Source organism: Urtica dioica, chromosome 9, assembly GCF_054948205.1.
Source record: "Urtica dioica subsp. dioica isolate 48M chromosome 9, U.dioica_male_clone48M_v1_H2, whole genome shotgun sequence".
NCBI classification, from domain to species: domain Eukaryota; kingdom Viridiplantae; phylum Streptophyta; class Magnoliopsida; order Rosales; family Urticaceae; genus Urtica; species Urtica dioica.
The window spans coordinates 13,333,518-13,350,115 of NC_142764.1; the positions used below are offsets into that span (position 1 = coordinate 13,333,518).

At 42.2% G+C, this 16,598-nt stretch overlaps 1 protein-coding gene across 1 annotated transcript; it reads right to left on the reverse strand.

The window, feature by feature from the left end:
- Positions 1–13,730: 13,730 nt before the first annotated feature.
- On the reverse strand, positions 13,731–14,782 carry LOC149385076 (uncharacterized). The gene is made up of 3 exons (XM_089626236.1): positions 14,525–14,782; positions 14,020–14,160; positions 13,731–13,937 (listed from the first exon to the last, which is right to left on the reverse strand). Exons 1-3 carry the CDS (start codon positions 14,780–14,782, stop codon positions 13,731–13,733), a joined length of 606 nt encoding a protein of 201 aa, XP_089482362.1.
- Between the last annotated feature and the right edge of the window lie 1,816 nt (positions 14,783–16,598).

Consider the following 16,598-nt stretch of genomic DNA (forward strand, 5'->3'; position numbering starts at 1 on the left):
TAAAGCCCTAAAGACCTTAAATACGTTAAAGGTCTCGGATTTGTGTTTGAGCAAATAGACAAAACCATATCGCGAGTAATCATCGGGGAAGGTAACGAAGTATTCGTATCCTCCATGTGCCTGTTGGCTGAGCGGACCACATACATCATAATGTACTAGTTCCAGCAACTTAGTGGCTCTTCGACCCTTATCGGAGAAAGGTCGCTTAGTCATTTTTCCTTCTATGTAGGATTCACAAGTAGGTAGTGAACCTATTGCAGAGGCTTGGAGTGGACCGTCCCTCTCAAGTCTCTTAATCCTATCTAGACTGATGTGACCAAGTCTTAAGTGCCATAGGTGTGTTGATTTTGTTAGATCAGAGGATTCAGAAAGTTTGATCCTCTTTGGCTCCCTAATTAGATCATTATCTATTTCGGTGTCTAAAATGGAAGGTTGAGTGTGATAAATGTAAAAAAGACCATTCTTCATACATGCATCAGTGACAAAAGAATTTGAAAAAGAAATACGAATTCCATTATTCATAAACTTTAAATAATAATCTTGCTCTAAAAGTTAAGCAACAGATATTAGGTTTTTCCCAAAGGAAGGAACATAATAAACATTATTCAAATTTAAAGTACGATCTTCAAAAGATAGCGTCACGGATCCCACAGCCTTCGCAGACACTACGCTCCCATCACCCCACTTGAAGCAGAAGTCGCCATCCTCTAAGCTTTTGCTTTTCCTAAAACAGTTAAGGAGCAACAAATATGGTTAGTAGCAGCGGAGTCAATAATCCACGATGATACATTATCAGCTACTAAACAAGCTTCAGTAATAAGTACAATACCTTTTACTTTGGTTTTGAGGTAGGCAGGACAGTTCCTACGCTAGTGACCAGGCTCATTGCAGTGGTGGCATTTGTCGTTAGACTTATCCACCTTCGGAGCCTTTGGCGCCTTCTTCTTCGTTTGAACCTTAGGTTGGTTCTTCTTCTCGGCCTTGCGAGGTCTCTTCTTAGATGCAGAGGTGGAGGCAGTAGCATGTACCTCTCCTAGAGCCCTCTTTTTCTTAGTGAGTGCCTCAGCGATTTGAAGTTCCTTCATGAGCTCGGTAACAGTGTACTCTAGCTTGTTCATGGAGTAATTCAATTTGAAGGTATCAAAAGTTTCGGGGAGAGTTTCCAAGATCATATCTATTTTAGTCTCCCCCTCAATCTCAGATCCAAGGATCTCCATTTCGTTTAGATAGCTAATGATCAGCATCATATGATCTCTAACGGGAGTCCCAGCCTTCATGCGACAGTTCATAAACTGTCGGACCGCTTGTTGTCTAGCTTGACGTCCTTGCCCTCCAAACATCTCATGGAGATTATAGAGTATATCGGTGGCAGTTTCGTAATCACGGTGTTGTTGTTGCAACACATTGTTCATTGATGCCAGAATATAGCACCTCGCAATCTCATCGGATCGAAGCCAGGCCGCCAGGGCATCTTTTTCCTCATGTGTCGAATCTTCATTCGTTTGAGGACAGGGGGTGGTAAGAACCCATTTGTGCTTGTCGACAGTAAGGACTATGTCGAGGTTACGTTTCCAGTCGACGTAATTGTCGCATTCGAGTTTATTCGAGGAAAGAATGGTTGAGAGAGGGTTGAGAGACATTTTGCCTATAAAAGTTGAAACAAGTTTATGATTAGTCTTTGGTTTAGGATTTAAGTTTTTAAACATTTGATAAAATCCAAAGGTGTTATAAACTAAACGATAATTTACTCCTTCGAGGGAAGGCCGCAAAAAATCTCCATTTATAAGTAAATGACACATCATTAATGCTTAGCCAAGATGTCAATACACCAATTTTGACTAGCCACCTTTAAAATTGGTTTGATCACTCACATCCTTTCGCAGGGCCTCGAGGGAGGATTACTAGGGATTGAGTCTAAGTGTGTAACCAACTTAGTCCAAAAGATTGACTTTAAAAAACAATCCGCCGATGGGAGGTCTTGTCTCATTGTCTCACTTTCGGATTTAGCTCATTGAGCAATGATCAGTGCAAAGCGCCCTTGAGTACTCTCATTTAAGAGAGGGCCACGAGGGTGACTCTTAGTCTAGCGACAATTGCACTTTTCATTAGTGTTGGGGATCGTGGGTTACAAACAACAAGTATAACTCTCCCACTTAGTTTTTGGAGTTGGTACATCGACTCTTATAAGTTCGGAAACGGTTTTCCTAGTTATAGAGCGATAGAGCGGACAACTAGAAAAGAATCCTAGATTTTAATGTTCAGAGCAGTGTTAGTGCATAAAGGCACAAGGGACATACTCAGATCTTTTCCTATTTTCTATTTCGGGAAAGTGCATGAGGGAAGTGTGAACTTCAACTCACTCGAACACTTGAAAGTTTGAGATTACACATCTTTTTATTTTTCGGCTTGTTTACAAGGAGACCTCCCACTCAAATTTTCAAGAGCATATAGATTTCGAACATATGTGATATAGATATAGTTTTGAAAACATTTTGAAAACTTATTTGATTTGGATGACAAAATATTTTCAAGTTTGAAAACGAAAACGGTTTTTCAAAATTCAAACTAGTTTTGTAAAAATTCAATTTCAATTAAACTTTCAAAAATCAAAACATTTTAATCTTACACATCATGTTTATAATCTTATGAAAAACATTTTTGCTCAAGAAATTTTTCTCATTAGAGTTCTATAACTCATGGTAGTGGGGCTGAAAATCCGGAATTCTAAAAAACTGGACTTTCGGCACAGCCGCGCACCTCGGAGTAAAATCACTATAACTGGCGGCTCCGATGTACTTTTGACCTGAAACCGGTGGCATTGGACAGAGGACAGACAGAGCTTTAATTTGATTTAAGAATCATTAAATTTAGATTTCTGAGCAGAGAGTTATGCCACTTTTACTGCGGGTTTTACTCCAGCTCGAAGAAAAAGAAATAATTAAAGCTTGGTCCTTTTTAGGTGCGAAAAAGAATCGAGTGTAACGGAACGTTTTATGAAGGTTGTTAGAGATTTTATTTGTGTTTTATTAACAAGGTAATAACATGGTATAACAGAAATAACAACATGCATAAAACGATTCAAGTAAATAAAAGAAACTAGCAAGACAATATAACCAGTCACAAAATTACTCGAAATTTTCTCAAACCTTAAAACACGTTTTTCAATATAAAAAATTAAGAACTTTTAGAACTGATTCTAATGTGTTTTAATAACATCCCAAACTCATAGAAAATCAACATGATTTTTAATTTAAAGACATGAGCAATAAATTAAAAAAAATCTAAGGTAACAATTCTAACTTGTCACAAAATTAGTAAACTTTCGTAAACGATTTTCAAGCTCATATTTTTAAATGCATGTACATGCATATCTTCGACCATAGCTCTGATACCATTTGTTGGAATTGATCTAGGGTTTAAGAAAAAGTTTAACGCTTAGTTAAGCGGCGGAATTTTAAAAATTTTCTTTTTCAAGTAAAACAGTTTTTACTAACCTAGACAAAGTGCAAGCACATGTAAATAAAACTAATATGAGCATAATAAATTTACTAACCTCTTTAGAAGCTTGAACGTTGATGAGCCTTCAGAAGGTTGAAAACGTTCGTCTCCCTCGCAACACGTCTCTCTTTCTTTCCTCGGCAACTCGAGCAACCACGAAAGTTTCCATCACTAAATCACTCGAAATAAAAGGAATTGGTGTGTGGGCACTTTTAAACACTACGACTTAAGAATGAGTCTTGAAGTCGAAGAGATAAACTCTAGGTCAAATGAGGACCTAGGTGCCAAAACAATAAAAATGAAATTGAATAGAGAGAGAGAGGAGAGGGGCGGCCACAAGGTCTAGAGAGAGAGGCTCTCAATCTCTAACTTATGTGGAACGAGAAAAATGAGAAGAAAGAGGTTCCTATTTATAGGAGAGGTCTCACCTTCAATAAGGTAGTTTCCTCTTCTATAGAATATCACATATTCATAAGCCAATTTCCTCTTTTCCTCTATGAGATACTCAGCCAAGGCAGCCTTCTAGAAGGTTGGATTTGTTTCCTTTTTTGTTACTTGCCTTGCCTTGACTCTACTTGGCCGCCCCTATGCTTTCCTCTTTGGAGGAGATTTGTTTCCTCTTTTTCTTTTGGCAAGTATCTAGATACATTTATGCACAAAATATTCTCTCTTTCTCTTGGGTAGTAGGCGCCGATTTCAACTCTAGAAGGAGCTTCTAGAAGCTTCTTCATTTGTTCATGACAACATGAAAAAGGCCCATTAAGAATTTTCAATAAAATTCTTATGAAGTGAAATTAATCCACAAGGCCCAATGATCAAGTCATGGCCGAGCGTTATTAACTCATCAAATGACCTTGTCAAAAAATTTATTGACATTCATTTCATCCTATGTCTCAAAAGACAAAAATACCCTTTTGACAATTTTCGTTCTTGTTTTGACTTAGCTTCCAGTTTAACTATTCCTACTCGATGTGATTCGTGACAGTGACCTCATGGATCCAAATGAACAAAGCTTGAGCTAAATACTTGGACTCAAAAGTTCACAAACCTTTTCCAAGTTTAGCCTTAATGTCAACTGACTCCACTAAAGAGTTGACACTGAAAATCTCTCGGTTCAAATGAATTTATTTTCTACTCAAGAATTCAACCTAATTGTAATGAGTGGATCCACATAATATTATCAGTGTTTACCCTTCATGAATATCATCAGCTAGTCGGGATTTACAAAATTACCATTTTACCTTTCTAGCTGTTATTTCCTCAACTCCTTTGTCGCTTGTGAATAAGTTAGAAACAATGTATTGACGAGGAGCTAACAAGTTACATTGTTTCATCCAAAAGAGTCAGGACTCAATTTGGACACTGGCCAGTTCATTTATTCACACTCCAAGGAACAAAGCATGAGGTGATATACATTGCATTTCAGCAATCTTGTACATGAATTCCATATCTATGAGAACTTCACAAAGTTACTCATGACATTCTCACAATTTAGTACTTCACCAATAGGCCTTGTTCGGAATCACATAGTGAGTCCGAACTCTGACTTTCTCAAATGAGAATACGTAAGGTGTGAAATGGCATGTCTCATTTCAGGATTAAGGTAAGCACGATGCAATTCATACGTAGTGACTTCGAGACATAAGAGGTTAAATGGTTTGTTCTTATCTTGTCTCTAGAAGTGCACTGGTCAATTCAGTACCTTCGGAAGATACCTAGAAGAACTATAGAGTCTCCAACTCTCAATGCATCATAACCAGACATCATAGATTCTTCTAACAATCATACTGATGTCAATAGTCTTTTGACCCTTAGATTGCGAATATATCGTTTTAAGCAAACTACGAAGAGTTTGTTCATGCAAATCTACATTTGTCTCTTCGCAAGTTGTTAAGTTTGTTTATGGACTAAAGACTAATGTTTTATCATAAAGCTTCAAGCAGACAAGGAAGAATGAATGAACGTTTCAACTTTTTATTAATGAATAAGCAATTACAAGCAAGAGTCTTCATGAGACTTTATTACATCAAATGTACAATATAAGGATTACAACTCTTCTTGTGGGCACTATTGACAACAAACTCCCACTTGACTCAAAGAAGATGTGTGTAGTCCTTCATGCCTAATCCCTCTCGATGTTGGTCGAAGACCTTGTTCGCTAGGGCCTTTGTGAATGGATCTGCTAGGTTGTCTACCGTTGAGATCTTCTTCACTTCCACGTCTCCGCGCTGCACGATCTCTCGAATCAAATGGTATTTCCTCTCAATATGCTTAGAGCGCTTATGGCTTCGAGGCCCCTTTGAGTTAGCGACAACCCCACTATTATCAGAATAAAGGGTCATGGGCTCGTCGACGTTTGGAACAACTTCCAAATACTTAATGAATTTTCTAAGCCATACAGCCTCTTTGGATGCTTCACAAGCAGCCACATATTCTGCTTCCATTGTGGAGTCAGCAATGCAAGATTGCTTAATACTCTTCCACACAACAGCTCCACTATTAAGGATGAACACAGATCCCGAAGTGGATTTCCTGGAATCCTTATCCGCTTGAAAATCGGAGTCGGTATATCCCGTCATAGTCAAGTCAATACCTCAGTATGTAAGCATCAAGTTCCTAGTTCTTCGAAGATACTTAAGAACATGCTTAACAACAATCCAGTGCTCGGGTCCAGGGTTGGATTGGAAACGGCTAACTACGCCAACGGCGAAACAGACGTTAGGTCTAGTGCAAAGTATAGCATACATGAGGCTTCCTACGGCAGAGGCGTAAGGAATTTTCCTCATGTCTTCAATCTCTTGTGCAGTCTTGGGAGACCGGTCCTTAGAGAGTGAGACTTCATGCCTAAAGGGTGTTTGGCCCTTCTTGGAGTCTTGAATCGAGAAGCGATCCATCACCTTATCAATATAAGATGCTTGAGAGAGCGACAGGGTCCGGTTTTTTCTATCTCGAAAGATTTGGATTCCCAGAATGTACGCGGCTTCTCCTAGATCCTTCATATCGAATTGCTTTGGCAGCCAGACCTTAACCTCAGATAACTTACCCACGTCATTACCAATGAGTAGTATATCATCGACATATAGTACCGGAAACACAACTTTGTCTTCGTGTATTAACTTGTAAACATAAGGCTCATCTATTGACTGTTCAAAGCCGAAGCTCTTCACAGTTTCATCGAATCTAATATTCCATGACCTAGATGCTTGCTTTAATCCATAAATGAACTTAAGCAACTCACAAACCTTGGTCTCTTGACCTTCTTCCATGAAACCGTCTGGTTGAGCCATGTAAATGCGCTCGTCAAGATTGCCATTCAGGAAGGCTGTCTTCACAAAGTTACTCATGACATTCTCACAACTTAGTACTTCACGAATAGGCCTTGTTCGGAATCACATAGTGAGTCCGAACTCTGACTTTCTCAAATGAGAATACGTAAGGTGTGAAATGGCATGTCTCATTTCAAGATTAAGGTAAGCACGATGCAATTCATACGTAGTGACTTCGAGACATAAGAGGTTAAATGGTTTGTTCTTATCTTGTCTCTAGAAGTGCACTGGTCAATTCAGTACCTTCGGAAGATACCTAGAAGAACTATAGAGTCTCCAACTCTCAATGCATCATAACCAGACATCATAGATTCTTCTAACAATCATACTGAGGTCAATAGTCCTTTGACCCTTAGATTGCGAATATATCGTTTTAAGCAAACTACGAAGAGTTTGTTCATGCAAATCTACATTTGTCTCTTCGCAAGTTGTTAAGTTTGTTTATGGACTAAAGACTAATGTTTTATCATAAAGCTTCAAACAGACAAGGAAGAATGAATGAACGTTTCAACTTTTTATTAATGAATAAGCAATTACAAGCAAGAGTCTTCATGAGACTTTATTACATCAAATGTACAATATAAGGATTACAACTCTTCTTGTGGGCACTATTGACAACAGAAATAGTGTAGAAACAAGAGAAAACTTTCCTAGGAAAATCAATATGTGGGAAAACGACAAAACGGTATAGTGCGCCCACCACAAAGCTCTTGGAGACCACACGATTGATTATCGTGTAATGAATGATGTACTATCTAAAAAGTTAATTGATGAACTCGAGGGTATTGACCTCGGAATGCTAACCCCTAAAGAGAAGGTCGTCACCGAGAAAAGAGAGAGACCTCAACCTCGAGGTGGCTCTTCTCAAGCAAAAGAAGTAGAACACACGAGAATAAGACATCACCGCCTCCCAAAAACTCTGGAATGAGGATCAACGTGATCATCGGAGGGTCCGCGTATTGTCGAGAGTCGGTGAACTCTACAAAAGCTCACCAAAGAACACTAAAAAAATGGACCTGAAATATCACACCGAACCAAAACCGACGTATCAATCACTTTCGATGAAAGCGATGCCACTGATCTCGGAGATCACAATGACATGCTTGTATTAAAGCTCGAGGTCCTTGGATACGAAGTATCTACAATTTTGGTAGACAATAGAAGTTTTGTAAACGTCATTTTCCTCCAAACTCTGAAGAAATTTGGGATCACGAGAGCCGAACTATAACTTAAAATAGTTTGAAAAATATTTCAAAAAATTTAAACTCATAAAGGTGTTCTCTGAGGAGAGAACACCCCGGCCAATACTTTAGCCATTTGGCATCTACATCGGATCCCGAGCTCAAAAGGGTCCTCCATGTAGAAGCAATTGATAGCCCGAGCATCACGCTCGAAGAGCGATCCCAGATAAGACTAACGAGGTGAATTACATTCACGAGGCAACTCAATACAAATGGAAGACACCTATCATAAAATAGTTAAGAAACCGAGGCCAAGAAAATCAGATGCCTCGGCTGCAGGTTCTGCATATGTAACCAAAGTCTCTACGAAAGAAGCTTCCAAGGTCCGTTGATGAAGTGTTTGACCTTGGAAGAAGGGAAGAAAGTCCAACTAGAAACACACAACGGACTATGTGAAAATCATTCCGGAAGCAGATCTTTGGCAATCAAGATCAAAAGACAAAGATACTTTTGACTGACGATCTTAGCTGAATGTGATGTATACATTCGCACTTGCGATAGGTGCTAACGACATGCATCAATTATACATCAACTTGTCGAAGAAACTCCATCAACATTAGCACCTAACCCCTTTATAAAGTGGGCTATGAATATCGTCGGACCTATGCCTACGATCCCGGGAGGCCAACATTACATGTTAGTGCTCACAAACTACTTTTCGAAGTTGATCAAAGCTAAAGCATTCAAATAAGTACACGACCAATAGGTTGACGGATGTCTTGAAGAACATCATTTGCCGACATAGCGTACCAACCAAGATCGTCACTGACAACGGCCCATATTTAATTTTAAATTTCTTTGAAGCATTCTATGAGGAATGATAAATACGCCCGAGTAAATCCACGCCGAGGTATCCCCAAGGCAACAGACATGCAGAGGTATCTAACAAACAGATCCTCTATAACTGCAAGAGGATATTATATTCCAAGAAAGGAAGATGGGCCGAGGAGCTTCCCTGAAGCCTATGGGCGAACCGAACAACACCAAAACGAGCTACAGGGTAAACTCATTTCTTGTTTGTATATGGAACCGAAGTCGTCTTACCCATAGAGGTCACATAACCAAGCTTAATATACAAGCACACACTACAAGAACAAAGCCTAAATTACACAATACTGAGGCACGATCTCGATTTCATCAAAGTACAACGAGAACGCGTGCTTATCCGAATCCACAATTATCAGCAAGCAACTACGGACTACAACACTAAAGTAAAAAAAAACCCGATGATTCACAGAGGGAGAGCTGGTAGTTCGCAAAGTCTTCAAAAATACCGCTAAAGCAAACTCAGGAAAATTGAGGGCTAATTGGGAATGACCTTACCGAGTCACAAAGGTAGTCCGTGTTAGAAATATTGCCCATTGAATATAATAAATTAAATAGGAATGGTTACCGAATATAATAGAAATTTTAGCTTATCAGCATAATTGATTAATGAGTTGTTTTCTATTTAGAATCAATAACTATCATCCATAGCCTCGTTGATTAATGGGTTGTTTTCTATTTACATGTTAGGAATTATTACACACTTACTACTGCAACTAGGTTGCAATATCTTTCACATTCGTAATGAAGTACTTTACAAATAAGTATTAATTGTTACGTAATTTTTAAATATCACTGAGGTTTAAACCAGCTTGTAAAAGAGCAATTTAAATTAGCCTTGTCGCGCTCATCGACGATTGGGTATTGCTTCAAGGAAGCCGGGGATCGACCACCCACTAGCAAAGGTGCAATTAATCAAATTTCAATAGTTGTCGACTATATTTCAATAACTATTGATCATATTTCAATAGTTTAATTAATCAGATTTCAATAAAAGTTAAACAGATTTCAATATCACTTAACCATATTTCAATAATTTGTGATCAGATTTCAATAATTGTTGAATAAATATATAAAACATGAGGGTATTTTTATCCGAAAAAACTTAATTACTAGTGAAATATTTTGAAAATATGAGTGAAATATGAAAAATGAGGAATGTTTTAAGTTAGTTATCCAATTTTTCTATAAGTTTTGAATTGGTTAGGCCTTAATTTCCGTTAGAAAATTCTAACATCGGAATGAACGAGTCAAACTAAAACAAATTTCTTCTGTGGAATGTAATTTTTAGGTATTCGTCCCTAATCTTTTCAAACGTCATAGCATTTCAGCCGGTTCTGGTCCATCACCAACACTCTCCATATAGAGTTTTATTTTAGTTTTCTAAACAGAATAAATTATGAAGCTATAAAATTTTAATACATAAAGTTCTTAAATCTTATTCTTCTTTTATATATTAAAACAAAAGAAATTATTAAATTAATAGAGTTTATAATTGAAGAAGAGGTGAAAATCATTTTCTTTTTTAAAGTCATCATGTCCTGAACCTGTCACCATTTAACAGATTTTTTGACAAAAAAGTTGACAGATGGACAAAAAAAATGATAAATTAAAAAATTTGAATATAAAAAAATTAGATTTGAAACTTCATGAACTGAAGTGACACACCTGTCATAGTACAGTGGACAAATATGTCATTTATTATGATTATAAATTTATAAGAAAAAAATAGGTTACATACAAAAATAAAATGTGATTAGAAAAAAATGTTTTATTTTTATTTTTTAATTAATCTTAATGTGATAAAAAAAAACTCTTTAATACGCTCGTCTAAGACCCTCGATTTAGTCAGTCAAGCCGCATCGAAACACCCTCAATTATACATATTTTAATCAAAATAAAGGTTTCAAATGCCGTTTTCGATGTAGTTTCGAGCATCTTGATTCACGGAAAACTAACATGACAATAGAAAACCGAACAGAAAAAATGCGGAAAATGGCAACTAATTTCCGTTTTCAAATGCATTTTTGATGGAAAACCGAACTGAAATAAATTGCATAATATATTAAAAATATTATATATATATATATATATTTTCTAATTTTTGACCTTACAAAATATATGATATTTAAGATATAGTTAAATATGTAGTATATGTTAAGCCGTTTTTTGGATTAACACTTATGGACACGTGACGTGAGCGAACTTGGCCACGTGTCTTCGAATCTGTGAGATTAGTAGTGGAATATTCCTCTTATCAAGTGAAGAACTTGAGAATTGATTTCTCAAGTTTTTGGACACTCTTGTGGAGGGAATATGATTTGGCTTGGAGCCTTGGGTTTATAGAGAGAGTAAGCTTTTCTTCTCCCACTCTAGAGAGAGAATGGAAGTAGATTGTTCCTATTTTTTTTATGTGAAATTGTGTGTGTGAAGTGGCTTTGATTCTCTTTGTTCTTGACTTCGGTCTCAAATGTGTATTTTAGAGAGAGAAATAACTGAGTAGAGAATTTGGGATATTCTAGTTCGAGAGAGAAAAAGCCAGCCCTTGACAAGTGTTTTTCTCAGGTATTTATAGTGAGGTGGTGGTGAGGTAGTGAGGTAGTGAGTGAGATCGATCCAGCTAGGATATTTCGAGATCGACCCAGCCTGGATGTTTCGAGGCCGACCTTGCCTAGGTACTTTGAGATCGACCCAGCCTGGATGTTTCGAGGCCGACCTTGCCTAGGTACTTCGAGATCGACCCAGGCTGGATATTTCGAGATCGACCCAGCTTGGATGTTTCGAGGCCGACCTTGCCTAGGTACTTCTAGATCGATCCAACTTGGATATTTCGAGATTGACCCTGCCTGGATGTTTCAAGGCCGACCTTGCCTAGGTACTTTTGATATCGATCCTCCTTGATACTTTGGGGTCGATGTTTCCGATTCCTCCTTTGGATCGGGCATATCATGCCATGTCGTTTGGGTTGGGCCTTCGTGTTTTTCGGACGTGGGAAAATCCCTCATAACATTAACCCCCCAGTTTTTTTGGAGAACTTGGTTGTTCAAGAAACTCTGTGTTTTTTCGACGGGCTGTTGTCTGCTCGGCGGCGCGAGTCCCCTCATCCCGGCTCGTCTGGAACTCTTTGAGATACGTTCGGGGCTCTGATGTCTGGAAACCCTTTTCTCGGATTCCGTGGACGCTTTGGGGTCGGTCGGAGACTTGATGGCGCAAGTCCCCTCATCTCGATTTGCACAGAATTCTTTGAGCTATGTTCGGGGTTTCAATACTACGAAACCCCATTTCTCGGATTTCGTGGACGCTTTGAGGTGCATTTGGGGCTTGACGCCGCGAGCCCCTCGTTGGCATGCTTGTTATGCCTGCATTCCTGCATTTTCACATGTACGCATATTTTTTTTATTTCGTCGTTACGTTTTGCATTGTGCTTAGTGTTTGTCTTACTCTATTAACCCCACAGTTTTTATGCAATTTTGTTTAAATTGTATGAAAAGTTAGGAGCTAAAGATTGCAAACTGAACGTGAATTTCGACTTCATTCATTAATTGGGCGCATGGCCTGCTTTTGAAAAATTCAAAGTACATTTGGGCCGATGGCTGCTTTTGGAAAACTAAAAAACTGGAAAAGACTTGATTTGTTGTTCTGGCCTTGTCGCTTGTCAGCCTTCAGGTGCCTTGGCGCCACGGCCTATTGGTAGTATCGGCGAAGATGTTCTGCGTTCCACGGGTGTCTAATCTCCCTACCGTCGTTCCAGACCGGCCCATCGGGGGCGGCTTTCCTTTTCTTTTTCGGATCCTTGTCCCCCGCTGTCCTTTCTTCTTGCTTGTCTTCCTCGTCTTGGTACAGATTTACATCGTAAGTGAATTCGGCGATGAAGTCGGCGACGACCTGTCCCTTAATCGCGACCCTTGGCTGGAACTCCACCCCGTATTCTCCTAGCTCCTGGACCAGACGGCCATTCTCGTTGAGGTGCCCTTTTGCAGCGCTTTCTTGATCGGGTACTCGGTCATCACCATCATTTGGTGTGCTTGAAAATATGGCCGGAGCTTCCTCGTGGACATCGTCAGAGCAATGAAGAGTTTCTCTATCTCCGAGTATCGCGTCTGAGCGTCTAGGAGCGCCTTGATTACATAATATACGAGCCACTGTGTCCTTTCTTCTTCCCGGACGAGGACCGCGCTAACTGCCTTTGTGGATACAGAAAGGTACAAATAAAGGGTCTCGCCATCTTTTGGCTTTGCCAGGAGTGGTGGCGTAGCGATGTAAGCCTTCAGGTCTTGGAACGCGGCCTCGCACTCTTTGGTCCAGCTGAAGTTGGCTCCCCCTTTGATGGCCTGGAAGAAGGGCTGACATCGATCGGTGGCTTTGGAGACGAACCGACTCAACGCGGCCACGCGTCCGATAAGGCTTTGGACCTCTTTCGACTTGGTTGGAGACCTCATATCCAGGAGGGCTTGTATTTTTTCGGGGTTGGCCTCGATTCCTCGTTGATTGACGATGAACCCCAAGAACTTTCCTGACTCGACACTAAACGCGCACTTGTTCGAGTTCAACTTCATCCTAAATTTTCGAAGGAGAGCAAAGGTTTCCTTCAAATCTTTGACATGGTCCGGTGCTCTGAGGCTCTTGACGAGCATGTCATCAACGTAAACCTCCATCGTCTTCCCTATTTGCTTGGCGAACATTTGGTTTACCAAGCGTTGGTAAGTGGCTCCAGCGTTCTTCAGCCCGAACGGCATTACCTGGTAGCAAAATAGCCCTCGATCAGTGGTGAATGTCGTCTTTAGCTCGTCCAATTCATACATCCTAATTTGATTGTATCCCGAGTAGGCGTCCATGAACCTCAAGAGCTCGTGCCCTGCAATGGAGTCGACCAGCTGGTTGATCCTCGGTAAGGGAAGCAGTCTTTCGGGCATGCCTTGTTGAGGTCGGTGTAGTCGATGCATATTCGCCACTTTCCGTTTGACTTCTTCACCATTACCACGTTGGAGACCCAACTAGGAAACTTGGCTTCGCGGATGAGTTTGGCGGTGATCAACTTCTCGACTTCCTAGCTGATCGCAAGATACCTTTCGGGGTTGAAAGATCTTCTTTTTTTTTTTTTTTATCTTTCCCTTCTCTCCAGGGAGCACTTTGAGTCGGTGGGTGATGATCTCCGGGTCGATTCCCGGTATGTCTGTATGCGTCCATGCGAAGACGTCCTTGTGTTCCCGGAGGAACGCTTTAAGTTGGTTCTCCAGCTCGACCGACAGGTGTGCTCTGATCATGACAACCTGTTCGGGTTTGGCGTCATCGAGTGTTACGGGATGAGGTCACTCAAAGCTTCCACTTTTTTGGTGTCGGCTTCCTCCCTCGGGTCCAAGTCCTCGAATGTTCGTGCCTCGCCAAGCTCGGTGGTGTTGTCGTCTCCGACCTAGCATATGGTTCCTATCATTACGTCGTCTTTCTTAACTCGGGATCCTTGGACGTGGCACATCCTGGAGTTGGCTTGACTACCTCGCATCACTCCTACCCCTATCAGCGTCGGGACTTCATGAGGAGGTGGTACGTCGAGGTGACTGCGCGAAGCTTGTTGAGCGTCGGCCGTCCTATGATCGCGTTATGGGCGGAAGGTCGGTCCACTATTAGGAAGTTTACCAAACGCGTGGTTTGGGCTCCCTCCTCATGTCCAAATGTGACTAGCAGGTTAATGGAGCCTTCCGTGTAGACGCATTCTCCTGCGAAGCCAAAGAGTGGGGTTTTGACTGGGGTCAGGTGGATCTCGCCGAGGTCCATACGATCGAGAGCTGCCTTGAACAAGATGTCGGCTGAGCTCCCATTGTCGATGATGACCCTTCTTACCATATTATTCGCCACTTGCGCCCTGACAACAATAGCATCGTTGTGCGGGTGCATTACCTGACGAGCCTCCTCTTCTGTGAAGTGGATCGTCTCATATGGCGTGGTCGGCCATTTGCTTTGAGTGAGATTGATGTGATGGGAAGGGCCCTCTTCGGCCGTCGCTCGCGCGTAGTTCTTTCGCTCGTGCGAGGTATCTCCCGCCTCGGGTCCTCTGAAAATGGTGGTCACGAGGTTGACCGGGGCATTAGCGGTGTTGCCTCGGGCGCTGTCATTATTGCTCCTGCTTGCCATGACCTCCTTCCCACGCTCTTGTCACTTGTCGTCTTGGGGAGCTTGTCTCCTTGGTGCGGGGTTCGGGTTGGCGACCATCGACATCACGAATTCCTTCAACTCGCTGTTTTGGATGTGATTCTCGATTTGCCTTCTGAGCTGGATGCATTCGGCGGTGAGATGGACATGGTCCTTGTGGAAGTGACAATATTTGTTCTTGTTGCGCTATGATGGGTCCTTCACCAATGGTCGAGGCTCGGTGAACATATCTCCATGCAGGGCCAGGATTCGGTCCGGCGTGGTCTTGAGCGGTGTGAAGTCAGCGTTCCTCTGGAACTTCTCGACCAATAGGGGTCTTTGTTTCGGTGAGGGTCGGACGTTCGAGACCGCGGCACTGGAGTTCCGACTTTTCTTTCTTCGCTGGTCATCGTCACCCTCGTCGTCGTCTTTGCGGCGGTTCCCCCACTCTCGTACTCTTTGGCTTTCATAGTACTCCTCGACCGAGATGTGTTGGGTGGGTGTTGGGTGGCCTGGGAGATGAGCTCTGTCATCGTGGTGGGTCGCTGCTTCACCAACGACGTCAAGAGATCGCAAGCCCGCACGCCGTCGATGAAGGCATATATGGCGTCGCTATCCTCATAGTCATCTACTTTGTTAGATTCTTCGATGAACCGGTTGAGATAATGCTGGAGCGTCTCGGAGCCGCCCTGCTTAACCGTCAAGAGGTAGGACTTCTCCTTCCTTCGTACTCGCGATGCAGAGAAACGAGTGAGGAACCTCTCTTGGAGATCCTTGAATGACTGGATCGACCCGCGTCCGAGCCTTTGGAACCACTCGAACGCGGTGCCAGTGAGTGTGAGGCAGAACGCCCGACACATTGTTGATGGTGACTGTCCAGCCATCCTCCTGTTAGTTTGGTATTGGTGGATGTGGTAGATGAGGTTCGAGCTTCCGTCGTAAAGTGGCATAGCGAGCGGATGGAAACTCTCTCCGACGTCTTCGGCGAGCACGTGCGCTGCGAACGACGAGGCTACGCCTTCGATCATGCTCCTGACGAGCGGGGTCCTTGTCTGTGTCGCCCGCAATTCTCGTACTTCTTCCCTTAGCACGTTGACCATGTTCATCAACTCGTCGTTCCGGCTGTTGTGATGGCTAGCACGAACCTGGTGGTGCGCCCTCTTTCGTTTGACGCCTGGGTGGCGTGCGGAGCGGGCGGTGTCGGCGCCGCTGTTGCCGGAGGCGATTTCCTGAAGTCCATGTGTCTCCGGGGTGGCTTGGTTCCTTGGGATTTCCCACCGAGCGTTGAGGTGACGCCTTAATTAAGTCCACGTTCGGCTCCAGACATCCTGGCGACCTGGTACGTTGGGGTGGCGAAAACCTCCGCACGTCTCCGCTGTCGGCGACCTCCTCCCCCTGTCCTAGGCGTTCGAAGGCGGACATTCGGGACTCGGTCCCTGCCTCTGCCGCGGAATGAGTAGCTTGAGGAAGGATGACGCGGGATTGCGAGCGTGGGTCTCTCCGCCCCTCGTCGCGGCGAGCCTCCGAGCGCTACAGCACCCGCTCGCGGGCTGTCTACGTTCCCCTCGCTTGCCCTTGCTCG